General features: G+C 38.3%; 1 protein-coding gene across 2 annotated transcripts; it reads right to left on the bottom strand.

Annotated features, from left to right (window-relative positions):
• Positions 1-1244: 1244 nt before the first annotated feature.
• Positions 1245-27010, bottom strand: LOC105392804 (neurotrimin). Of its 2 annotated transcripts, XM_038109140.2 has the most exons (11): positions 26805-27010; positions 26442-26561; positions 14393-14490; positions 10776-10983; positions 10121-10279; positions 8716-8844; positions 7905-8042; positions 6493-6642; positions 2016-2048; positions 1787-1849; positions 1245-1547 (listed from the first exon to the last, which is right to left on the bottom strand). In XM_038109140.2, the coding sequence occupies exons 2-11, from the start codon at positions 26542-26544 to the stop codon at positions 1450-1452; spliced, it is 1179 nt and encodes a 392-aa protein (XP_037965068.1). In that variant the 5' UTR covers positions 26545-26561; positions 26805-27010; the 3' UTR covers positions 1245-1449. The 2 variants fall into 2 exon arrangements, with proteins under 2 accessions (XP_037965068.1, XP_037965059.1); XM_038109131.2 differs by having other exon boundaries at positions 26442-27010.

The raw sequence follows: 27010 nt of genomic DNA, 5'->3' as shown, positions 1-27010 counted from the left end.
AGGTTTGTTGTATTTACTGCTTAACTCGAAATAAAGTTTATTTTTTTATTTTTTTTATTTGTTAGTTACGGACTGCCCAGGGTGCGTTCGACGTATACCTATGTATAGTATTGTATAGCCCAGTTATAGAAAGCTGGCACGTTCAAAAATTGACACGTTGCGCTTGTGTGGTTCCGTGAATAAGGCGTGACGTTGTACTGTGTAGGGAAAGGGCGTATATGTGAGTACTGTGAACGTAGCAGATTTAGTTAACTAGCCTGTAGTTGATAAGACACTCGGAGAGGCTCCTATAAAACTTAAAGGTTACAATTTCCTTACATCTTATCATAAGGAAGTTCAAGTTAATAAAATACGGAAAGTTTTGACTTCTTTATATATTTTCAAATCAGTTTGTATGGTCCGCAGGCGATACAAAAAACATAATATAAAAACAAAGCCTTTAATAATTATTTAACCGTAATCTCTAGAAAAACAAGACTCTTTCATGATGTTTCTATTCACAATAACATTTATGACTAGCAATAGTTATCACATTAAAATAATTATGGTTTTACTTAAAAAATACAATGAGACTGCAACTTATTTCATAGTTACTTTAGTAAAACAAAAACATTTTTAGTAGCTACGGAATAAAATTGGCTTGAATAAGTGGCTAAAAATTATTACGTAGCAAAAAATTATGCCAAAATTGTAATAAGTCAATCACTGTTTTAATTTCAAACAAAAAAAAACCGTAGGTAGGTATTGTATTACACTTTTGAAACTTAATTTAAACTTAATGGGCAGATCTAAAGCACTAGGTTTTTTCTTTTTTATAAGCATTTGTATTATTTGCCTAAAGTATTAAACTCAAAACATGAAATCAGTAAACTATCGTGAATTACATTAATTTATAATATTACTTCATCATTAGCTAATACTTTATCTACAAATTATTTGCCTACTTAATAAGCAAATCTTACATAGTCTAAAAGATATGTATAGTCCATCTCTTTAACATTTTTACAAATTGAATAATATACAATTATTTTAATTGTTGTCAGAAACTGTATTCTGCTACAACAAAGGCTTAGGTACAAATAAATACTTACAATTTATATAAAAGTTTGTTTAGGAAACGAATTGACTTTTACTTCATAATGCAACTAATGAAACGTAAGCGTCTGACTTGAAAACTCTATGAAGTTCAGAACGTACGAAATTCCGTTGGTTACGTTGATAAAGATAGAGAGAGAGCTGGAACTCTTTATCAAAACACTTTTCATTTTCAAATCATGGAATGAAGGAAATATAGCTACAATATTGAAGGTCTATGAAAAGCAAGCTCAATAGGCTCCACTATGGTTTCATTTATAACAACTTCCTACAGCTAGGTACCAGAAAAATAGGAATGATTCATAATTTACTTAAGGTCTAAGTTATTACTGGCTAAGACTATAACTAGTAGCATCAGGATATTATAATTTTAGATATAACTAGTAGGAGTACGGAAACACTTAAGTGAAACTTCTCTTGATGTGCTCCGCTGTAGTCTTGTAATCTGAAATCTGAATGAAATGGTTTTAAATGTGTATATGTAACATAAATATTTCTGAAATCTAAAATTTATTAGAATAAACCTATTTCATTCAATTTATAACCATTATTGTTTTGTAAAATCACATGTAAGTATGTCTCGTTAACCTACCCAATAACACCCATAATTTTCCGTTGGGGGTTATATTCATATCTGGAATACCTACAAAAATCTAGGTACAAAGTTTTAGACGTTATAAAGAATACGCACCTTGGGTTCCAAACGCTGTGCTTTCCGCTGGCTTGTCGGCAACTATGTTCAGCCTTTGGACAGCTGTGGAAAAATACTTCGATTACCAATTGATTAAGAAAATATGAATATTACTTTTATTATTCACACGCAACAATCAGACTTGAATTCTGTTATTGCGCGTTAAAATATTATTAGTTTTCTATGTTTAAGATATTTATTTAATTAAGGTAAAATTGGCGGAACTTACTATTTTTATTTTCCATTGCAGCTGGTGGCATGGCTGTAACAAACAGTTAACTATTTATACAAGTCGAGACATTTGGTGTGTATGTCGAACAAAATTACAATCGTAGGTAATCTCTGCCAAGCCTTCCTCTCCGATAGAAGAGTGCAAAAGCTTGTGTAAGTAATATATTTCAGGTTTTTTCTGTTAAATAATAAGATACAATTTGTTGAAGAGGGTTTTCTTGGAAAATTTCGTTGTGTCCGAGAGGGTTCTCTTTGGTAAATATTTGTATTTACGCTCGACTAGAAGTCACTTAGCGTTGGTAAGAATAACAGCAGTGGTCTGTACCCCTACTCTAGAAGCCAATAAAGCGTTTTTACAAAAAGTTAAAATTTCAAAATGTTGCACCAGGTCTCATTCCCTAGAATTTACTTTTGTTTCCGCTAGAAACCGCCTATTAGTCCTTTTTTCATAGTAACTTCTAAATTGTAGGTTTTATGTTGTATTACTTTTTATAAAAGCGCTTCAGAAGAGAAGTTATGGTAGTTTGAATTTTTGGGAACGCTAGACAGACGGTATAGACGCATCCTTTCAAGAGTAAGGGTACTCAGAGACGGCGGCGGTGGCGGCGGGGTGAATGCCTGGTTAGTTTCACTTCACACTCCGGTGGCATTACCGGTTGAAGATGGACTTTTTGCTTAGCAAATTTTCCGTATCAACTTACCACTACTTTATATTAGTATTTTTTTTGTTTTCGAACTGTTATTTGTTTTCGTAGGAATGAATAAATTTAATGTGAATATGCAAGCAAACTTTTAAGCAATCACTTCATTTAGGTACTAGTGCGCTGGTAGATTTCCAAGACATCATGCGCTAAATGACTTGATTAAGAGGGCAATGGTCATGGCGAATATCCCGTGCGTCCTGGAACCACCAGGTTTGAGTCGCACTGATGGGAAGCGTCCGGATGGACTAACGCTGGTCCCCTGGGAGCGTGGCAGAAGCTTGTTGTGGGATGCCACATGTGTTAGCACGTTTGCAGCTTCACATTTAGCAGGAACGGCAAGAGTAGCGGGCTCGGCGGCTGAGAATGCCGCTAGATTAAAGCACCAAAAGTATACGGATTTAAAAAACCGTTACTTGTTTGTCCCTGTAGCAGTGGAGACGAGCGGAGTTTGGGGTGGTGAAGCTAAAGCCCTCATAAGGGATCTAGGCCGCCGTATTGCCTCGCGAGGACATGATCGTCGCTCCGGGTCGTACTTGGCTCAAAGGCTCTCTCTTGCTATTCAAAGAGGTAACGCTGCAAGCATTATGGGTACTTTCGGGCCAGGTATGACTCGTGGCGGATTATTAGATTAATTTAATTTTACTTTTTACTTTGACGAAGCATGTTACGCTGACGATGAGATAATTGTATTATTAATAATAAATTTAGGTACTTCATTAATTATCTTCAGTTAAGATTTGTTTGTGAAATGACAATGGGCAGATTGGGACCACCCTCCAATAGCATTAAGACTAACATCGTTGGATAGGTCTTGTCAATAGGAATAACTTTTGCTATGACAGCTTTGTTGTCACAGTTGTCCGTTCAGAGATATTTGACTTATAAGTTCCGATACTCGTCAGTTCATCTTACTGCTATTGGAGGCTGGACCACCCTCCAATAGCATTAAGACTAACATCGTTGGATAGGTCTTATCAATAGAAATAACTTTTGCTTTGACAGCTTTGTTGTCACAGTTGTCCGTTCAGAGATATTTGACTTATGAGTTCCGATACTCGTCAGTTCATCTTACTGCAATTGGAGGCTGGACCACCCTCCAATAGCATTAAGACTAACATCGTTGGATAGGTCTTGTCAATAGGAATAACTTTTGCTTTGACAGCTTTGTTGTCACAGTTGTCCGTTCAGAGATATTTGACTTATAAGTTCCGATACTCGTCAGTTCATCTTACTGCTATTGGAGGCTGGACCACCCTCCAATAGCATTAAGACTAACATCGTTGGATAGGTCTTATCAATAGAAATAACTTTTGCTTTGACAGCTTTGTTGTCACAGTTGTCCGTTCAGAGATATTTGACTTACTCTGATCTGAACTGCCTCTGTGGTCTAGTGGTAGAAGCTTCGCTTCATGGCCCAGAGGTCCCGGGTTCGATTCCCGGGTGGGACCATCAATTTGTGTTTCTAAATTGTGGTTCTAAGTTTGGTTAGGACATAGAAGGCTGATCACCTGATGTCCGAAACAGTGAAACGATCCATGCTGTCGGATGGGCATGTAAAGCAGTCGGTCCTGCGCCTAGCTCTCTCCAGTCGTGTCGGTCAATCCGTCCCATTGGGTTATGAGAGTAATGGAACAGAGAGTGCTCCTGTGTACTGCGCACACACTTGGGCACTATAATCTACTCCTGCGTAGATGGCTGATCTCAAATGAGATTGGCCGCCGTAGTCGAAATTCGGCTAGGAGGACATTATTATTTGACTTATGAGTTCCGATACTCGTCAGTTCATCTTACTGCAATTGGAGGCTGGACCACCCTCCAATAGCATTAAGACTAACATCGTTGGATAGGTCTTGTCAATAGGAATAACTTTTGCTTTGACAGCTTTGTTGTCACAGTTGTCCGTTCAGAGATATTTGACTTATAAGTTCCGATACTCGTCAGTTCATCTTACTGCTATTGGAGGCTGGACCACCCTCCAATAGCATTAAGACTAACATCGTTGGATAGGTCTTGTCAATAGAAATAACTTTTGCTTTGACAGCTTTGTTGTCACAGTTGTCCGTTCAGAGATATTTGACTTTTGAGTTTTGATACTCGTCAGTTCATCTTACTGCAATTGGAGGCTGGACCACCCTCCAATAGCATTAAGACTAACATCGTTGGATAGGTCTTGTCAATAGGAATAACTTTTAGTTTAACAGCTTTGTTGTCACAGTTGTCCGTTCAGAGATATTTGACTTATAGTTTTTGTAGGTAGAGTGTATTCTAGTGTTTGTAGGTATTTTTACAAAATTATCTTTCCTCTCAGTCTTTCGCACTACCTATAACTTTCTCCACAACACCCAAGGTTAGCTGGAAGAGAATGCTGTTAGCATTAAGTTCGCCTATGTACATAATTTTATTATTGTGCAATAAAGTATTTAATAATAATAAAGCCTCCAATAGCAGTAAGATGAACTGACGAGTATCGGAACTTATAAGTCAAATATCTCTGAACGGACAACTGTGACAACAAAGCTGTCAAAGCGAAAGTTATTCCTATTGACAAGACCTATCCAACGATGTTAGTCTTAATGCTATTGGAGGGTGGTCCAGCCTCCAATAGCAGTAAGATGAACTGACGAGTATCGGAACTTATAAGTCAAATATCTCTGAACGGACAACTGTGACAACAAAGCTGTCAAAGCAAAAGTTATTCCTATTGACAAGACCTATCCAACGATGTTAGTCTTAATGCTATTGGAGGGTGGTCCCAGCTCCCATATATTTTTGCCCATCCTCTTTTATCCATTTCAAGCCTCTTTAAAATATTCTTAATCACGATTAAGTTGTTAATTTGTATAAGATGCCACTCCATCGTAATAACAAAAATAATTTGAGCTTTAATATAAGTATATTTACTTCGGACAATTTGATTCAGAATAAAATAACGCTATTATTATAAATTAAACATTGATTTCTAAAAATATTTCAAATTACACAAAAACTCCGTGATTATTCTTTGATGTTTTATGTATTATGAAAGCAAGAAAGGGTTCATAATATTCGGGTACCGTTTTAACTAAAGGGAAAATATAAATACAGAAAAATAAGGTCAATCATTTGGTCTTTAAATTAAACACATAATAATATATCATGGAATAGCTTATTAACGCAAAAAGGTCGGAAACAGGAACCATAGTTACGAACCATGTACGTATAGATAAAACTAATATTTTGACACCCACAGAAATGAAATGCAAGCAATCCAAATGGATTGTCTCCCTATGGAATTTCAGTACAATAATGTTTGATGCGACAGTCTCTAACACAGTAACGGTTGTAGGATCGTTTTAATTTCCAACGTAACTAACAAAACAAACGCCCCAGCCTAACTATCTAGAACCACTAGACGCCTACCTTCGTGCCTACAAACTTACACGCACACGGATGATGAGTTTATGGAGCTACGCACGGGACTTTATTTTGAAATCGGACCGATATAGATTTCCCCTTTGGCTTTATAGTAGCTTACACTTTTCTGCCTTGTTAAACTAACTTGCCACCAATGTTTATGAATAAGCGGTTTGCGAGTTTGACAAGGTACAAAAGTGTATCGTTACTCATGAAGCTGCCTGTAAAAATACAAATTGAGCGATAATAAATTGTGTACCTGTCTTACCATCTGTCGCGGACGTGCGCGTATATCATTCTCGTCTTGTTCATACGAACAGACATTCTTTCATTCAGATCAAATTTTTTTCTAAGACATTATGTAATGCCAATACTCACGGTACAACTTGATAGTGCCCTCGGTGTCCCCGAGCGAGTTCTTGGAGATGCACTTGTAGGAGCCGTAGTCGAGGCGCGACACGCGGCGGAGCGGCAGGCGCAGCACCGAGCGGTACGCGCCGTCCTGCTTCACGGGCTCTAGCTCACCTCCTGTGACGTAATGTGGGTTGAAGAAACATCCGGCCAAGTGTGAGTCGGACTCGCGCGCGTAGGGTCCGTTCAGTACTATTATTAAGGGTGTTTTTATTATGGTGCGGATTTCATCAAGCATGCGGGATCGAAGGCCATTTTCCCGCGTCCCGCATGCTTATTCCACGCATTACAATAAATAGCTGTATGAAAAGAATATTTCTGGGTGTCACGAGTGCGGGGCCATCCCACCTGCGTGATGAAATCCGCACGATATTAAAAACAGCCTTATATAGGTAGGTATTATGTAGATAGTTGCCAGAAAACATAAATTTTGTTTTACAGGTCAGTAACGTAAGAAAGAAGAAGAAAGAAAGAAAAAAAATCGTAATGGATTTCAGTACATAAACGAAACAGTAGATTTCGAGATAAATAGCTGGTTATTCTCACTGATAAAATTTCACCTTTCTTACAAATCATTACAGTACAAGCAAGCACAGTGAATCACGTGCAATATTCAAGGTTAAAACAACAACGATCATTGATTGGCTATTCACTAAAGAGGTCTGATTGGCTGATTTGCATACGCCTTCTCTTCATCATTAGCCGACTAACTACCGGTTAGGCGCTGCCATGCAGGTAATCTACATGACTTTGAGTTACTAGTAAGTTCATACTATATTGAAGTCGATTTAACTATTAATAAGGAAATGGGCATATTATGTAAAGGCAATAATGTAGTTTAAACTTTGTGTTGTACTTAGATTTGAAGTAAATAGCGAAAACCATTTATCATTTCGGAGTACTATTGATATCAACATACACAATGTAATAAATTTAATAGTGGGATAGCAGAAAACTGCATAGTAATATAATTTCGCATTAATATCAAAGTTTTAATTAATGGACACTTCGTGTAGCATACATGCACCTTAAAGAGATTTTGGTGGAATTTCACCAAACGCTAAACGTATTTAGTAGCCTGTCAAACGTCTGTTAGTTAGTACTAAATTGTTGCAACCTTGGTCCTCAAACTAGGATTCCCTGTGCTATGTTTTATTCAATGTTTTTAAAATTTGATTTATATACAATTTTAAAAACGTTTAGCGTTTGGTAAAAGTGACCCTTCATTTTTTAAAGGCAATAAATGTTTTCATCATATTTTGTGTGTGTTCTGCAAGTTCTTCGCAAACATCACATTTCTTTCAAAAACATTTATTTAATATTCATCTGATTCTCCATCAAATCTGCACCAAATTTCGCCTCTCCCTCCTCAAACTTACCCACAGGCAGTATCTCCCCGTTCTCCCGGGTCCAGTAGCTGACGGGCTTGGGGTAGGCCTCGGTCTCGCACTCCAGCACCAGGTCCGAGCCCAGCGCCGCGCCCACCAGCTGGTTGCGGATGCTGATCACCGGTGGGACTGGTGGGAAGAAGGGTGAGTGTTAACTATGTTGGTCCAGTGGGCCAATTACCTCCAACAAACATTAGCAATAAAAAATCCTAAAGCAGTGTCGCTCTCTTGTCAAATCTGATATAACTTGATCTGCTTATGGATTTTTTATTGCTAATGTGTCTGTTGTGGTACGGTAGCAGTTTTGAGTGTACTACCTTGTGGTGGGCTAAAGAATGGCCAATTTGGTTGCAATATACGCAAAAAGTGGAACCAAACTGTTGGTCCAAAATAATGTGTTTTCCAGAGGAAAACTTTATCAATGATTTAAAATTAAGAAATAATAATATAGTGCTTGTTAACCAACCAACCACCGGAGGGCATATTCAGAACAGAACTACTCCAGTACACTGCGATTAGCGTGTGATCTGAATGTAATTATGTCCAATGCAGCAGAACTATGCATATGCGTACTGTGCTATGTGTCTCGTAGGTTAATTTGATAAATCTGAAACTGATGAAATTTGTAGTGTGTATACCACGTTATGGTTTATAAATGGTTGTATATAATAATATTTTCCAATTGAGTCCCATGACCCGAAAAAACAAACAAAAAATCGATCCATCCATTTGAGAGCTACGCAGACACGTTAAACTTATAACACTCCTCTTTTTCCAGCGTGAGTTAAAAAAGCCGTCTTACATTCGACAGTGAGCATGACCCGCTTGCTGACGGTGGGCGGGACGCCGTTGGATGCGATGCAGAGGTACGCTCCGGCGTGCTGCCGCCCCGCGCGGCTGATGTTCAGCATCGGCCCCTCCAGAGACGACACTAGGAGAAGAAACAGAGGATTGTTAGGAGTCTATTCTAAAGGGGGGTGAGGTACAGTCAGCTAGTCAGACTCTTTTCAAGACTTTCTTGTCAATCTGAAACCGCCTATATCCATTCATTGAAACATTGACGATTCGTCAGTTTGACAAGGTACAAAAATGTATAGCTACTTATGCAGCTGACCGTACGTTGCTGTCTCGAGTCGATTATTTGTACATTGGCAATTAGGCGTCTTGAAAAGGCAAAAAGTAAAGGTTGGGGCAGCGGTTCTCAAATGTTTTTAACTCAGGAATCCATTTTTTTAAGGAACCTTAGCTGTACCTGACTATTTGGACTTCAATTGCCTGATTTTAGTATTATTTAATTGTTGCGGAACCACTGAGGGCCACAAGCATTAGGTACATTTCGTCATCGTGGATGAGCCAATGAGATTTGACACAGACACTCGGGGCAATATCCATAGTAAGCTAATCCCTATAAGAATTAATGTTTCAAAAATTTGGCTTAGGTAATACTTAGTCGGGCTTAGTAACTTATTCCAACAATAATGAGAGTTTAAATAGTTAGAAGCCTTAATTTATAAAGGTCAGCTGTAGTAAACAGTAAAAGGTTTTATTGAATAAGCTGCCCACGTCTTATTTTGTATAAAAAATATTTTGTTGGAAAAAAAGTAAAGTATTTATTCATTGAGGAAAAGTTATAGCATTTGTACAAGGTTTTTTGCTAAAATATGATGATAAAGTTGTTATTTTTTTCGGTATTGTATAAAATGAGGCCACCTATTTCCTTTCCAAATTCAATGTCATTTATACATGTATATAATCATGGGGTTATGTATTACTCAATATTCTAGGTGGAAATCAATGCTGATGGGCTCAGACTGCTTTCAATGCCAAGTGGTAATCAGTTTTCAAAATTTACCTGTATGAAAAATGCCTGCTGCGCGCCAGCATGCCATGCAACCAGTAGCGGTAGAAGCTATTTAAAAGCGTACTTTTATCATAAGATGCACCATCTCTCACCTTGAATGCCGTCATTGATAGTGATGGGCTTGGCGTGCTCCCGGCGCCAGGTGATGGCCGGGCGCGGGGAGCCGGTCGCGGGCAGGTCAGGCTCACGGGGTCGCCCTCGCGAGCTATTGTGCGTCTTTTGTGTGTGTATGTAGGTATTTCATATAAATATGCAACTCGCTGCCTCCCAGCATCTTATGCAACCTATACCTAGCGGTAGAAGCTAGCTATTTGAATGAACTTTTGACATTAGATGCACAATGTACCTTGGATGCCGTCATTGATAGTGATGGGCTTGGCGTGCTCCCGGCGCCAGGTGATGGCGGGGCGCGGGGAGCCGGTGGCGGCGCACGTCAGGCTCACGGGGTCGCCCTCGCGCGCCGTCTGGTCTGCACTGGTGCCGCGGTCCAGGATGTCTGGCGGCACTGGGGGAATGGTGGGGGGTTAGGGTGATGGATTCAATCCATAGTATACTATTAATAATGTATATTGGTTGTGCATTGACCAGACTTTCAGGTTTTCTTTGGAGGTGCGGGACATGGAGCTGCGCTAGTTTGTATGACAAACACATAATCTAAACCATACATTATAAAGTAGGCGAGAACAATTAAGTATGTCTTAATTTGTGACTAGAAAAAAATCTATGTAAAAAAGAAATGGTTCAGCGGTTTTCTTACCGAGCTTTTAGGTAATTTTCTAATAGTTCATTTAAGGCCAATTGTATAATTTGAATAAACAACTTGTTGGTAACAAAATAAGTAGGTATAAACTACAATTTCAATAACAATGAAAATAACTGGAGATCCTACGTTTGTTGTTTGCTAATAACTCTATTACGACTGTGAATTCGTATACTACGATTCGTAATCGACGATCAAACATAATTTATTGCAATTAGTTAAATAGAACATCTCAACTCACCAACAACATCCAGGTACCCCAACTGGCTCTTCATCGGGTCCGTATTAATCTGGCACATGTACCAGCCCCTGTCGGTCTCCCTCAGCTCCCGGATGTGCAGGAACCAGGTGCGGTGGTCGCTGTGGGTGACCCCCACGCGGCGCGAGCGAGAGATCACGTGCGTGTGGATGGTCAGGATGGTCTGTGTGTCTACGCGGAGCCACGCCACCTGGGGGCGAAGAAGTGGTTAGAAGGAAAGTAGGACCAAAGTAAACATACGACTTTTTTCCATCGTTGGATAAAAAAAATGGACTCTCTTTAATACCCATATAACTTTTAGGATAGACGCGAATACGGCTTAGAATAGCTCGATTTTGTTGTTGAATTCATATATCTGTAGATTTATGAAATAGTAAATAATGGGCAATGATTTCAAAAGGAAGGATACGCCCTTCAGAACATTTTGCTCAAACCTTCTTCATACAAGCAAAATAATTGCCATCTGTCATAATTTGTTGGAACTACGTCAGAGCCGAGCTACTTATCCTGACGACGCAACCTTGTACGTGCGTTCATATTTTACCGTCACCGGACAGTAGGTACATAATAATATGAGTGAGTTGCATGCGGACGTCCGTACAAGGTTACATCGTGCGGCCATTGTAAACTTTAGTAGTAAAATAATTATCGCTTTAAAATGTGTTTATTTATTAATTAAGGATGATACGATATTCCATATTCCTTTTTGACCTTCAAATCATAGTTTTTGTAGCCTTTCACAACAAAATAGGCATATTTATCACAAGAAACAAAGACTCATCTCTCCGTCACAGACAACTGTCGACTGAGGACCGTTGGCCCTAAAATGTCTATTTTAGGGCCAACGCGCGGGTGCCATTTTCTTGAGTGGTTTGGCTTGTCCTTACGCAGTAATATATATGTCAATGATAATGGGGCAAAAATTAGTACAGAGCAGATACTACCTATATGCTCTTTAAGATCGTGTCAAAAGAAGGAAAAATGGCAGAACCTTCTCGTTAGAGACGTAAGTAGTTATGCTTAACAGATATTTAAAGGAATGTATCGTCCTTTAGCAATGAAAACCATGTATGTTATTAAATTTTATTTATTTGTAAAAAGAACTAAACTACTGAGTTTATTCATATAAAGAATACTTAAATGTTTTTTATATCAAATGAGACTACCATGGCTTTTTAGACGTATGACATATGTATTGTATAACCAAACCTGTGTTTACACATCGATTATAAACTAATTATTGAAGAATTTTAGTCGTGTGTCTTAATGACTTTCCGATAAGTTTGTATTCGGGTGATTTTTTGTTTCGGCTCCGTCGCCTGGTTTCAAGGTGAGTTGGGGTTATGAATGAATGTGCGTCATTGAATTTTAATTGTAGCTTTAACTTTTATAAACAACTTGTTGTTCATTTAATTATGAACTTAGGAAATGTCAGAATTTCAAATTCACCGCGTGGGCTGAGGGACGTGTAAACACCGAAAAAAAAAACAACAAAGTAACCGATTCATTTCAACTTTGTGAAGCCTGATAAAAGCGAAAGTCAAAGCGGAGCTTTTTGGCCGAACAATAGTTGAGAAGTTCGCTGAAAGAAGCTCGAGATTTGTTGAGAGTCAAGTTACCGGCGAGAAACTAATTAAAACAAACAGACACAATAATGTACAGAGGTTAGCTTTAGTTATATATATACTCACGGTGTAGTATACCATAGCTTCATATTCACAGTGGCCAGGAATCTTAAGCTTTATTTGTTTTAATTCTACAAATTGCTATATTGTTAAATGGCATATTTAACAAATGTAGTATGTGGATAATTCATCACAAGAATATTTAAATTTTTCATACGTTTTAGAGTATAAAAGACAGCTACGATCGAATTTCCTATGGTCTTTTTACCGACATTTAAAAGCTTGTTCCCCTTCTTAACAAATCGGTTATATAAACACTACATGGCAAAGGGTTTATCACCGTGGTGAAGTATTACCCATCAGTCGCTATCCAGGGTGCGCCGGATGTATACCGCACGTAGACGTATATGACGACATACCTACAAAGTACAGTAATTGATACGTGTGTCACAGCATTCACAGCATTCACTCTGAGATAACATTACATGAATTACACATTAAAATTGTGGCGTGCTTCTTAAGGTATGCTATGGTAAGGTGCTATGTATAAGTTAACATAAGTCGTGCGAAAATGGATCGTAGTATTTGATACTGGGATCCATTGTCGCATGACAAACAGCTATATAAGCAATATTAAATTGTGATTTCTTTTTGTATGAACAGCGATTCAGCTACCCCCATATAAACCTCGCGGTTTTCGAGGGGTGGTTTTTTGTAATAATTACTGTACAAACTTTTTGTGAAAGTAAATAAACATCTAAAAAAAAAAAAAAAAAAAAGGCCTTCACCCAATAGTGGACAATAGGCTGATGATGATGATGAATTATATACTTAGAGTAACATCTTTCTAAACTAATAAAAATAATCAAATATGCATTATTCGACTTAAATTAGACATAATACCTCAAAATAGTTAAACATTTTAAATAGTAATACTTAGATAATTTTAATTAATTTGATAATTACTTACAGTTCTCCCATATTAATAATGCGCATGCAAATTTTCGCAAACTGTCGTATTCCCGGAAACACCCGAATCATTGAATCGTAAGAGCCTTTTGCATTTTGATCCTTGTACGAAAGAAATAGTAGACAATATCATGTGACACATAATCGAAAACAATTTGGGCGGTCGGTGGCTGTCACCGATCAGTCAAGGGTCTCAAGGTCAAGATCAGTATTACTTTTGTGGAATTATAAAGAGCTGCAATTACACATCGTTCTTGTTATTTTTTTCAAATGTGAATTCAATTTCAACTTTAATTATTTTTGACGATGCCATATTATGAGGCACATTTAAGAATAAAATACGTCACATTGATAGACTTCACTTTGCCAATAAAGCCACACCCAAAAGACCAAGTTTGTAATTGTAATATTATTGTGAATGATCAGCGCTGTAAATACTTTTGAACTGAGATTTAAATGTAAACATTTTTATTAATGTGAAATAATCAGTGCTGTAAATAAATTTGAACTGAGATTTAAAAAATTTAATGTGAACCTGTGTTTGAAATCCATTTCTCCTTATAATATAAACCTTGTGTTATTCAAACCTTCTTTCATCCATCTTTACACCAGCTTCAGTAAGACACTTGAAAAGTACCTACTGTAACATTTTCGAAGTAAATTTTAATATTATGGAATATTATGAATTATCGAATCAAATTTCGTTACTGATAAATCAATTATCTCTTTTAGCACCAATTACATAATTCTACTAAAATTTCATGAAGAAAATGCACTTAACCACTCTAAATACATAATAGTTTTGTAACGCTCGGGAATACGACCGTTGCCGAACAATGACGAAGATTTCTATGTGCATTATCAATTTTGGGGAACTGTACCTTATTTATATACACTTTATTGTATACAAAACATAAACTGTCAAAATTATGAATATAGAAAAGTAAGTAAACAAAGGCGGGCTTATTGCCAAAAATCAAGCAATTTCTTCCAGCCAACCCTTACCTTATACGTGGAGAGGTTGTGCACGGTGCAGGCGAGGATGGCCTCGCGGCCGAGCGGCGCCGTCACGTTGGTGATGGGCGCCGAGAACCCCGGCTCCGCTGTGGGAGAACACAGTGTCAGTAGAAGCTGCAGATGTGGACCAATGGTAGGAGAGGATTCGAGGAATAGACGAATAAAGGCCGAGCGGTGCGCGGTGTAGCGGGCACCAATGGCGTCGCGGTTGGTTTTGACAAATTCTTACTTCGCCACCAATGGGACATAAAAAGTAAAATGAATGGCACAGATATAAATGATATTACCCGTGCAATGTGCTGTGTTTAAGATTTTGAATGTTATTGGACATATAGTGGTCAGTTCATAAGGTTTGTAATGAGAGGACTATATCTGCTGCCTGACATTATAATGCGTTTAGATGCTATGTTAAAAACACAGTAATCACAGTTCTAACCGTGAAATAAAAGTTCAGGCTGGAAATTGTACCAATAAACCTTATAGATTATATTGTTAGGATAAAACTCACGCAACACAACCTGCGAATGCTATTGCTACAGACACAATAATATCAGATTGAAAGTTCCGTGCCCCATTCTGCAGTTATACAAACTATAACGGGATAGTGGATATCGTAAAAGAAACTGCTGGTTGGTTGATTATCGCGTGATACCGCTACATCTAGCGCGGGGCAAATTACCTATTTCCTAGGTACGTACGTTTTCCTAAGTGGTGCTATTTTTATTGTGTCTGCATTAGATTGTAGATTGGTAAGTGCAGTCAATTTGATACCTTTGTACGGCAAATTGCATTATTTGCTTCATGTTTCAGTTAAAACTCAAGAAATAACAAGACGGAGCGCGGAGGGTGGTAAAGTCGTATCAGATGGAGAGTAAATATATTCGTAGAACGGAGGTCGTTTGTTTGTAATTTTCAAGATATCTGCATACCGCAATTAAAAAAAGTAAAAAGTGACCAGTTTTTTTGAGTAGTGTAGTCCAAAATAAACGCGGCAGAAACGACATAGTGATCAAGATAAGAAGTGAAATGCAATTTTCATGCAAATGCTAGAAAGGTCAAAGTTGAATATAGTTATAGGTATCTCTATATTCCAATTTCTTTACTAAGAACTGCGCCTGTTACTTAATACTTGATGTGAGGCCTTATTGATTGTAATTCTTAGTATTTACGACATTAATAAAGATTGTAATACATAATACCACCAATATAGCAGCACAATGTAGGAATACCGCGGCTTTCAAAATTTCGTATGCAGTTTGGTTAGAAATTTAACATTTTTTACGACATGCATGCGGTAAAACATTGTAGGCAACGAAGCTTGTATAATTTACAAAGTCTTTGATAGTTTTAGCAAAGTTTCGTGAAGTTGCAAGTTGCCCGTTCGGGACTTCCTCTAACTTTATAACCATCTCATACTTTATTACTGATATTTGAACAAACCATGTAAGATAAGTGAATTGCTGTACAGAGTACTCGCATATAGAATTAAAACTCAATTAGTCATACAATTTTTGTATAAAATCATATGTTCGTTAGACTTGCTAAAACTCGAAAGCGGATTTTATTTCCCTAAAATATATGTGTGGGAGTGAGATAGTATGAGTGAGCGAGTAAGATGATAGGAAATGGTAGATGGCGCCACTGGCGATTCATATTATAACCTTGTTGTCATGTTGTGTGCACTCGCAAGAGACTCGCAAGTTATGAGCCGTTTTCCTTGACAGCTGTCAGTTGAGCTTTTGGGTAAGCCGATAGATGGCGTGAAAACGCAGTGTACCAACTGTCAAAAATTACATAGAGAGCAAAGAGTACTAAACTCAGAATAAGAACTCACTAGTTGTGATTAAATGTCGGGTGGTAGCGCTAACTCTACAGTATCAAGGGAGGAGGGGCAGATAGCTCAACTACAACTCAATTAATACAGGAGAAACACAAGGAAACTGAGAAAACTTGAAAAGAACGGCTGTACGCACAATCGCACTGAACGCTGAAGCAACAGTGACATCGACATCATAGAGAAAATAATACTACAATTCTACCTACCTACGTCACTTTCACATTTCGTTAGCCTCACAGAATAACATATTGTGATCTGAGTGTGTTCTGAGGGTTTGAAAGTTGGTACAACCCCAGACAACGCCATCTATTTCTCCAAAAAGGAACTTTTTTTTTTTTAACAAACGCCTCATTAATTAAAATAAACGTGTAAAACCAGTAATCTGCGTCTAATTTCCCCACATATGTATACTTGTTTTTGTTAAGGTTTATCTTTTGTTTATGATGCATAATTGAAAGTATTAAATTTTCTAGTTTCCATTCTATCTAGGTACTTACCAAAGTATACCAAGGGCAGACAGTTATAGTTAAAGTTTTATCGAGTAGTGCTTATTATTAATACGATTTCCAGAATGTGGTCGATTGGCCTATAAAGTCTAGGAAATAGGTATAACTTGAAAATGACTTCAACGAATTGGTTTGTGACATGTGTCCGTAGGTATAGGTAAGTAGAACTTATTAACTACTACATGACAATCTGGTCTGTGATTGGCTAAAGACTATGATACATACAAATTATAGTATGATACAATACATAAAGGACGTACTTTATAACTATAATGATACCGGGGAAAACGTGCTACAGCATTGCACATAATAAGGGAATACAAGGTTAATTCTGTAAAAACTGCAAACACATCGCGCCAATACTGTCGGATAAGTTCCAGCCCACCCAGTTGGGTTTCGGCAGTAAAGGAGGGTGCGAGGCGGCGGTCCACGCGGCGCGCGCGTTCCTCACAAGCGGCGCGGGCGAGGTGCTGCTGAAAGTGGACGTAAGGAACGCCTTCAACTCGGTTGAGAGGGAAGCTCTGCTGACTCAGATCAAGGAGGTGGTTCCTGAAATATACCACTACATGTGGCAATGTTACGGGGAAAAAACAAAATTAGTATACAGGAACCACCTCCTTTACTCTGCGGCTGGGTGTCAGCAGGGAGACCCACTCGGTCCAGCGATATTCAGTCTGGCTATTCATCCGGTGATAACCAAAATTAAATCTAAATTTAACGTGTGGTATCTCGATGATGGATCCATAGGAGATGAAGCAAGCACCGCTCTTCAAGACCTTGACTCCATGATCAAAGAATTCCAAAACATCGGACTAGAATTAAATTTCTCTAAATGTGAACTTTTTATCAACCCCAACCTACCGACAGACAAACAAACAGACATCCATAGTAAATTTAACTCTCTGGCACCCGGTATCAAAATCTTAAATAAAAGCTCGCTTCGTCTCCTCGGATCCCCAGTTCTTGACGAATCGAATTCCCAAATATATTGACGACGAAATCACAAAATTCCAGGAATCATCGCATCGGCTGGTACAAATTAATCCGCAAATCGCCCTGGTAATCATCAGATACTGTCTTTTCGTTCCAAAATTTACCTATGTACTGCGATGTTCACCTATTTGGAGACATCAAAATTTACTTAATAATTTGGATGCGATGATCAGAAATATATTAACCGAAATTCTAAATTGCCAACTGGATAACCGCAGCTGGGCCCAGGTATCGCTGCCGATACGGTTCGGTGGCCTGGGCATCCGCTCGGCGTCCAGTGTGGCCCTCCCGGCGTTCCTGTCCTCGGCACACAGTACGGCTGGCCTCTACGGAAAGATAATTTACCCATCGCTTGGCGATGCAGAGGTCACCTACTTGGCTGAGGCCAGGAGCGCCTGGTCAGATATCGCTGGCCCACAACAAGATCTCCCTCGACTACCGGAATCCCAGAGGCTGTGGGACGAGCCGATCTGCAGGCAGGTTCAGGAAAATCTCTTAGAAACTGCCACCAGCCCTGCAGACCGCGCCCGCCTCATGGCTTCTGCCGAACCGGAGTCGGGACATTGGTTGAGGGCCCTTCCATCTGCGAGTGTGGGCACACTGCTGGACCGCAACACCCTTAACCTTTCTGTCTGTTTGAGACTAGGCTGTAAGACCAACGAGCCACATCGCTGCCGTTGCGGGGACCCCGTCGACCAGCTAGGCCACCACGGCCTCTCCTGTCAGCGGAGTGCCGGCCGATGACCCCGCCACGCGGCCCTTAACGACGTCATACGTCGGGCCTTTGCGAGCGCCGGAATCCCCGCCATTCTGGAGCCAACCGGCCTGGCGAGAGACGACGGGAAGAGGCCCGACGGTATGACCGTAATGCCCTGGAAGTACGGGAAATGCCTAGTCTGGGACGCCACCTGCACCGACACAGTGGCCCCCTCCCACATCCAGGGTAGTGCCGCGGCGGCGGGCACGGCGGCGGATGCTGCAGAAAACCTCAAACGGCGCAAATACAACGGTCTGTCTGACAGCTACATATTTGTGCCGTTTGGGGTTGAGACCCTGGGGCCGTGGGGACCCGTAGCGCGACGATTAGTAAAAGAACTTTCGTCGCGCCTGGTCGAGGTATCAAGGGACCAGAGGGCTGGCAGCTATCTCAGCCAGCGCATCAGCCTGGCTATACAGAGAGGGAACGCTGCCAGCCTCCTCGGAACCATCCCGGGCGACGGCAGCGAACTAAAAGAAATATTCTACCTTTGATAAACTCCTGTTTATTAAGGGTAGAATATTTCCAGGCCAGGATGCTGTAAGTATTTTATATTATTATCATTTTTATTTGTAAAATAATATTGTGTGTACGTTAAATTTAATCTTATAATATTATATATTAATTCTCTACTTTAGTTACTTTAGTAATTATATTTATAATCCGTATTAAAAATGCAATATTGTGTTTGAAAAGCTTTATTTTTCTTAAGCTTATTACTTGTTTAGTCAGCAAGAAGTATAAGGAAAACTTAGTAGGAACCAAAAGGCTTTGAGCAAGGTACTTTAAAACTTGAGCGCGGCCGCGTCTCATAGAGCATGACGTTTCAAGCCTCCTTCTACAGAGATTATTACGTTAAAAACTAATTGAAGTAAAATAAAAACTTACAATTATAAATTTGTATGTTTTTACATGAATCTGGACTGCTGAGTAATTTTTGATAAAGTAAAAAAAAAACAATTTCACAGAGACTGTAGGACATAAGCGTTCTCCGAGGCTGGAGTGTTATCTATTGCTATCATTTTAACTTCATCAGAACAAATATCTGCCCCTGCCTGGGATCGAACCCGGGACTCTCAAAACAACAGTCAGAATTACCAACTTGTGCGCCATACGGTCGCCTGTCGTATACAAAACGCTCAGTAAAATCAATAGATAACGAAACAATAAATTCTTCCTCATTCTTTGTACCGCTGACCAATACTTAACTGTTCTTAACCCAGCGATTGACCTGGGTTAACCCGTTAATTTCAAATACCGTCCATAATATACCGTGTTTTGATTAAATTAGCCTCACAACACGCGACCCTCTAATCTATGACTCTTTCCCTTCGCTTTCCCGTTACGTAAATATTTGAAAAGTGCTACTGCATTAGTATGGACTATCAAGAATCTAGCTAAGTTATGATTTTACCAAATCTGGGCGTGAATGAAAATATTGTAACGATGTTAAACTTTTAGTACGGCAGTTATGCGCAGCACTTTTTACGGATTTTTAGAGAAAATCTTATTTTAAAATGAAACATTGTATCATAAGCTCCCTTTATTGTTATTATTTAAAGCTTTTGTTTAACTAGCTTTGTTTTTGATGGTTAGGTCAGCAACTAAATATTTGCTCCGACTCATCCAATACCTGCACTGGTTACAATTAACATTAAGCTTTTGTAGTCTTAACTTATATTCGGTACTAAAATAAATAATTATGTAAGTATCGTCACTAAAAGATTATGTTACATGATCTGCAGTGAAGACTCTCTACATTCCGATGTTGGAATGAAGATGGATTATTTAGTTACTGGCTGTTTAAACACAGATATTTGTTCTCGGGTCTTGGATGTGCCCGTAAAATGGCAATAGGCCCGCCCCCTATTATATTGGGACTAACATAACACTCTGGCGAAAAGTGGGTGCAGCAGTGCACCTCTGCCTACCCCGCAAGGGAGTACATTAGAACAAGGCGTGAGTGCGTGTTTTTTTTTTTTAGCTGATCCCGCGCGCTTTGCTTCGCCTTAAAAAGTTTTCCTGTGGGAATTCCGGGATAAAAAGTAGCCTATGTTCTTTCCCAGGGTCTAGACCGTATGTATACCATATTTCATTTAAATCCGTTCAGTAGTTTTGGCGTGAAAGAGTAACAGACAGACAGACACAGTTACTTTCGCATTTATAATATTAGTGAAGATTATCTATTACATTACTGTGTGTTGAATAACCATCGAAGAGTAGTTCTACAACTAATATTCAGGATTAATAATGTTCTTAAATTATGTGTTAAATGACTATTTGACTATAATCAATAAATAACTACCTACAAAATTAGCATGTGTTGTGTAACCTTTACAAACCGTTATAGTAGCTACTTTATGTTAAATTTGTTTTCATTCAAACAACCAAACATAATAACCATATTCAGCATTAAACTATTTAAAACTAACAAACATATACAAGCAAAGGCTGTATTGGCAGAAACAATGGCCTAATTGTTGGCCAACAGTGAATTATTGGTTTTTCATTCACGAATTAACACCAGGCCGGACCGTTCAATAGGATAAACCGTCCACTATGATGAAATTAGTATATACTTACGTAATAAATAATATCATATTCGCGGTTTTGATTGGATTTGTATGGGTTCAATTAAATTAATATAATTGGTTTAAAGATACATTGACACTATAACTGAAATTACCGAACTATTTTCCTGTAAATTATTAGATGGATGATCTTATGTAAATCATTCTTAATGCTAATTTTAGCATTTACTAACTTCTCTGGTGAGCCTTGTGGGTGGAGAGTAGTGGAGACTGTGCGTGTGGGTAGTTATAAATACTTTACATTTGAATATATCTGGAATATAAAACTAAATTGAATTAATCATAGTAGTTCATTAAGTTTTCAAATAGCACAGACGTGGATCCTTGAATAGCGAACCGCGTTTATACAACGAGGTTTTATTAGCCAAGTTTTTAGTATCGAAACTTTTACGATTTCTGATGGGTTTTAAAAGCCAAATGAGATACGTGCACTGCCGGCGTGTGTTTGAATTATACAGCTTAAAATGTGGAAACGTTGCTAAAACTCGTTAACGTTGGTAGTAATGATGTATAAGGCATAAAAATGCATATGGTTTTTTCGTTGGAAACGACATTGTTAACGGCTAACGGGGGATTGAGCGAGTGTTTTAGATTAACGCAAAACGAGCTTCACTGGCCAACTGCCTACATTCCATCCGCTTTGCTTTAGTTGTGGAGTCGTTTATTGCTGCAGTCCTGGGTTCGAACCTCACTTATGACGGTTGTTGTTCGTTTATAAACATGTGCGTTTGTTTTAGCTGTAGATGTAGAGTAAATAATGCCAACTACTTCAGCTTTGTTATAAGTTATTCTACGGTATTACAATTAAGTATTAATCGTGTGGATTTATGCACAACGGTTAGTATGCGATGCAAATAGCGGTAAATGTAACTTTACAAATCGCCACTTGTTAAACTAATGGCTAGATTTGAAAATGAAACGCGCCGTGGTTCACTGGAACACAAATTATCCGGGATTTGAGCTAAATAATGATCACGCACTTCAGCGTATTTCGTAAGTCCCTAACATTGAGTTTGAAACTAATCTCTATCATAGTAAGCTCTTTGCTCCAGCAATAATACATGTAATTTTATTGGAAGTTAAATTATGGATTCATTTTGTAGTGTTGTGTTATTAGCATGTTATTTCAAGTCAGCGCTGTGGGCTTTTTTGATCACAGTTAAGAAAGAAAGAAAGAAAGAAATAGTTTATTCGCCTTCAAGAATACACAACATGGAAAATCACATAACAATACAAATTAGGTAGGTACACAGCTTATACATTAAATAATAAATAAACAATATTTTATGGTTGCCAATCTCCATGTCGTGCACAGTGATAGCGAAATGGTTCAGACTCAGCATGTGCTACATATATAAGTGTGTATATATATATATAGCGCTGATAATTCTGCCAGAACCAGTTCTTAAAGGGTACCTATGTGGCGTATACATATATTACAAGTAGGTCTATTCTAAGTGCATGCTCCATAATTAGCATATAACATTTTATTAATTTTAACTGATCTTTAAATACGTTGTAAAAAATATATAGGAAGAAAGAATAAATGTGTCTGTTAAACTGTGAAATAAATGGTATATAGTATATAACAGTGTAAATAACTATGCTTGTGAGTACTCTGTTATTTATGTATAGTTGTAAGGCCAGCTGAAAGATAGGAAATATGTAATGTATAATGAAATGTGTGTGTGTGTGTGTGTGTGTGTGTGTGTGTGTGTGTGTTTGTGTGTATGTCTGTGTGCGTGTGTGTGTGTGTGTGATATATATAACTGCTTATTACTGATTTTGTTTTTGCCTATTTAGTAAAAACATTTTATACCGACTCCTAAATGATGAGACGGATTTGAGATCACGGATTGGTGGCGGAAGATTATTGTAAATCTTGCAAGCTAAATATTTAAAACTACGTCGGTATGAAGCTGACTTATGAGCGGGGGTAAGCATCAAATAATTGGAACCTCTAGTATTGATAGAATGGTGATTGCGTGACCAATCGATTTTTTTGTACAAGTAATCCGGAGTCTGATACTTTACAATACCAAATAGCATTGTAGCAAGATGCAACCTCTGCCTAGCAGCTATCTTAAGTAAATTTGACTTATTCAGGAACGGTGTTACATGTGCACGTGGACGAATACAAAAACAGAAGCGGGCGCAGGCGTTCTGAACTCGTTGCAACAATTTTAAGGTTTTCTTAAGTAGGCAGGGACCATAAACCGTGTCAGCATAGTTCAGCTTAGAGAGGACCAGTGACTCACAAAGCTGTATACGCAGTTCCTCATTTATGTATGGTCTTATTCTGTACAAAACCCTAAGTCTGAAAAAGCAGTTTCTTACCACATCCAAAACGTGTTTCTCAAAAGTCAGACCGCTGTCAAAAACCAGACCAAGATTACGCGCCTCAGTAACCTGTTCAATAGACCCTCCATCCATTACTATTGTGGGATTATTAGCTTTTGTTGCTAAAACTTGTTTCCTAGAGCCAATTACCATAAATTTAGATTTAGTAGGATTAAGTTTAAGTGAATTTTTCTTAGACCACACTGCAATACGCTCTAAATCCTGGTTAATAAAACAACATGTTTCTGCAACGTCAGAGGGGCTACCCGCCAGGTAAATCTGAAGGTCGTCAGCATACAGATGGTAATTACAGTGCTGTATTTCAGTAGTGATATCACTGATGTATATAACGAATAGAAGTGGCCCTAAGATGGATCCTTGTGGCACACCTCTGGTCACTGGATACTTTGCTGACAAGCTTGTAGTACCATCACTTCTCCTCAGCTTGACTATTTGTGTACGTTGGTCCAGATAGCTATAAAACCATTTTACTACTTTAGAGTCACAACCATAATATGATAGTTTAGCAAGAAGCAGCGATACATTAACGGTGTCAAAGGCACGAGAAAAATCCAATAGAGTTAGAAGAGTAGCCATGCCTTTTTCTTGTTTGGCAAGCATATTGTCGACAACATCAATAAGAGCTGTAGATGTACTGCGCCCCTTACGAAAGCCTGACTGTAATGATGGCAAAATTTTATTTGTTTCTAGAAAGAAGGTCAGTTGATTAGAAACGGCTTTCTCCAGAATTTTTGACAAAGTGGAAAGTAAACTGATGGGTCTAAGATCTTTGTAGTCAATTGGGTTAGTTATTTTAGGGATGGGATTAATTACAGCTATTTTCCAGAGTTCCGGGAAGGTGGATGTCAGAATGGATTGATTAATTATGTAGGTTATAATATGTAAAGTGCGGGGTAAGGTAAGAATAAGCATGTCTAGCGATATCTTGTCATATCCCAATGCATTCGATTTAAATTTTTTGATAATTTTGGCAACCTCTTCTTCGTTAATGCTGAGTTGGTTCAGTTTCAATGTTTAGGAGAGCTACACCATCAAAGCTATTTTATTCATTTTTATCGTTTGCATTGTTCCATATCAGTTGATGAATATTTGCAACTTCCGGTTTTTGTTGGGTTTGTTATGCTGTCATTGCGTTAAATAAATATTTTCTCTTTTTAAACTTTTGTAAAACATTGTACATATAATACACATATATATTTCCAAACAGATACAGATACAGATATAATAATAATAATAAATTTATTTACTCCAGGTCATAACCCATTCTTTTTATTAAATAACATTAACATTATCATAACACATAACATATGTATTTCGTATTTATAAAGTTTTACAAAATAATCCCTACATAAATAATAAATTTACAAAATGAGCCAATAGGAAAACTATTCAATACATTTTTAAAATAATGAATATTTTTTATACTTATAGGTTTTATGTTTGAAGAGAGGTAGAGATTAAAAATTTCCTTTCAGATTACAAGACATTGGAGGTTTGTCAATAACAAGTTCGATTATCCTATTATTTTCTACGATTTTCCGTTATTACTATCGAATCTAACAGTAGTTTTAAACCTCGAACACAATAGTTATCCCCTCTATCTATCAAATTAAACATAAGGTTTACTTAATACAATTGTTCCAATTTCGTGGTCCCAATCTAATCACGATATGCTCCACGCTGCAGCCATAGTGGATTGGAATGTATCGATGCGACTGCCGATGCATTCATCCGGCCTGCGCATCGAGACCAGTTGGAGCTTACTTACGTCGGTACTGTAGCATCTGTGGTATAAGTAAACAGTTGTGTCTCGATGAAAGGGTTTAGTAACGCAAATGGATTTGACGTCAACGAAACTACGTTTTGGAAATGGTAATTAAAGTAAAACGCGAGATTTTTTTAATTTGTGCTTGTTTACATATTTTACCTATAGGTATATTTCATTATTCTCATTAGATAAATACTCAAAACTGAACCAAATAATGCTGCCATAGGCACCTACGTTGTTACACACACACACACACGCACTCACGCCTTGTACTAATGTACTCCCTTGCGGGGTAGGCAGAGGTGCATTGCTGCACCCACTTTTCGCCAGAGTGTTATGTTAGTCCCAATGTAATAGGGGGCGGGCCTATTGCCATTTTACGGGCACATCCAAGACCTGAGAACAAATATCTGTGTTTAAACAAATATCTGCCCCAGCCGGGAATCGAACCCGGGACCATCGGCTCAGTAGTCAGAGTCACTAACCACTACGCCATTCGGTCGTCTACGTTGTTACTTATTGAATATAGTTGTTTAGTTTAAATCATCTAATTACTAACAAAAAAAATAAATTATTTCAGTAGTTGTTTTCCATTGTGCAACGAACAGTGGGAGAGGGGGGAGCTCGCTTGCTAGTCACCCCTGACTACCTTTCTTTTAATAAAATGATTGCTAAGTCTATTTACATCATCACAGTTTATTAACATATAAACTTTTGGTATAACTACTGTATTAATGAAGGTATACTTATGTCTGAAAAAGATTAAACCACATCATTGTTAACAGACGGATCTGAATCAATATTGATAGGAAACGAAATCACCCTCAGCAAATATTGTTGGGTAAATAAAAAAACGGTAATCAAACTCAATAAAAACAAATCTATCAACAATTAGAATAATATTCATACATGCGATGGAAAGAATAAACGTAATTTAACGAAAAATAATAGAAAAAACTGACTGTGTTAAAAGCCTGAACACGTTATGTTAGTCCAAATAATTAGCAGGAATTTTCCCCAGGAAAATTATACCTCTAATGAATAATAAAACTATTAACTAATCTTCATCAGCCAATAATCATCCACTGCTGGACATAGGCCTCTCCCAATGGGCGCCACAACTCTCGGTCCTCGGCCGTCCTCATCCAGCTACTACCAGCGACCCGCCTAAGGTCGTCGACCAAGCGTTAATTAAGTAGGTAATTAGGGAATAAAAATACTCACGAGTAGTAGCGTCTGTAGCTCCCGTCGACAACCAGTCCAGCACGAGCAGGGCCAGAAGCACCTGCCCACTCTTCAGCAAACTCAGTTTAAATAACAAAATCATATCGAAAAGTCCTCAATCTGAAAAGATTACGAAGTAGTGTAACTTTGCGTTGGTAAACTTTTTAAGTCCCTCATTTTCGTTTATAAATAAATTCAAGGCAAAGCCCACGTTGAGCCGTTTATAAAAATATTCCAAAGATTAACTGGATACCTATTTGATACAAATTCTAGTGAATAAGCTTTTAAGTTGAAACTTCCAAGTATAATCTGAATCACGTAAGCACATTTTAATAAACGAAATACTTATAAGGGTACACATACGGATAGAAAAAGAAACAAAAACACACGGTAAACGCTCATTCGAGTTGCATTCGACACACGCGAAGAAGTGATTAGGGGGCAGTCCACCTTCAAGCGCTTTAATGATTTCCCGAAAATCCGTGAAAAGTTTCCAGTCGCGGCGTCGGAAGCGGCACGGGGCTCTCGCGACACGACCGCCCTCAGCGGCGGCTCTCAGACAACTGGCG

This window comes from Plutella xylostella, chromosome 9 (genome assembly GCF_932276165.1).
Source record: "Plutella xylostella chromosome 9, ilPluXylo3.1, whole genome shotgun sequence".
In the NCBI taxonomy this organism is placed as follows: domain Eukaryota; kingdom Metazoa; phylum Arthropoda; class Insecta; order Lepidoptera; family Plutellidae; genus Plutella; species Plutella xylostella.
This window is presented reverse-complemented; position numbering and strand designations above follow the sequence as displayed.

Bases quoted from the DNA above. Each gene is read 5' to 3' on its own strand.
- LOC105392804 (XM_038109131.2), bottom strand. From the start codon at position 26,544: ATGATTTTGTTATTTAAACTGAGTTTGCTGAAGAGTGGGCAGGTGCTT. The intron at 10,280-10,775 runs GTGAGTTGAGAT...CCATTCCCCCAG, and splicing joins GGGGTACCTGGATGTTGTTG to TGCCGCCAGACATCCTGGAC. The intron at 8,845-10,120 runs GTACATTGTGCA...TTCTTCTCCTAG, and splicing joins TATCAATGACGGCATCCAAG to TGTCGTCTCTGGAGGGGCCG.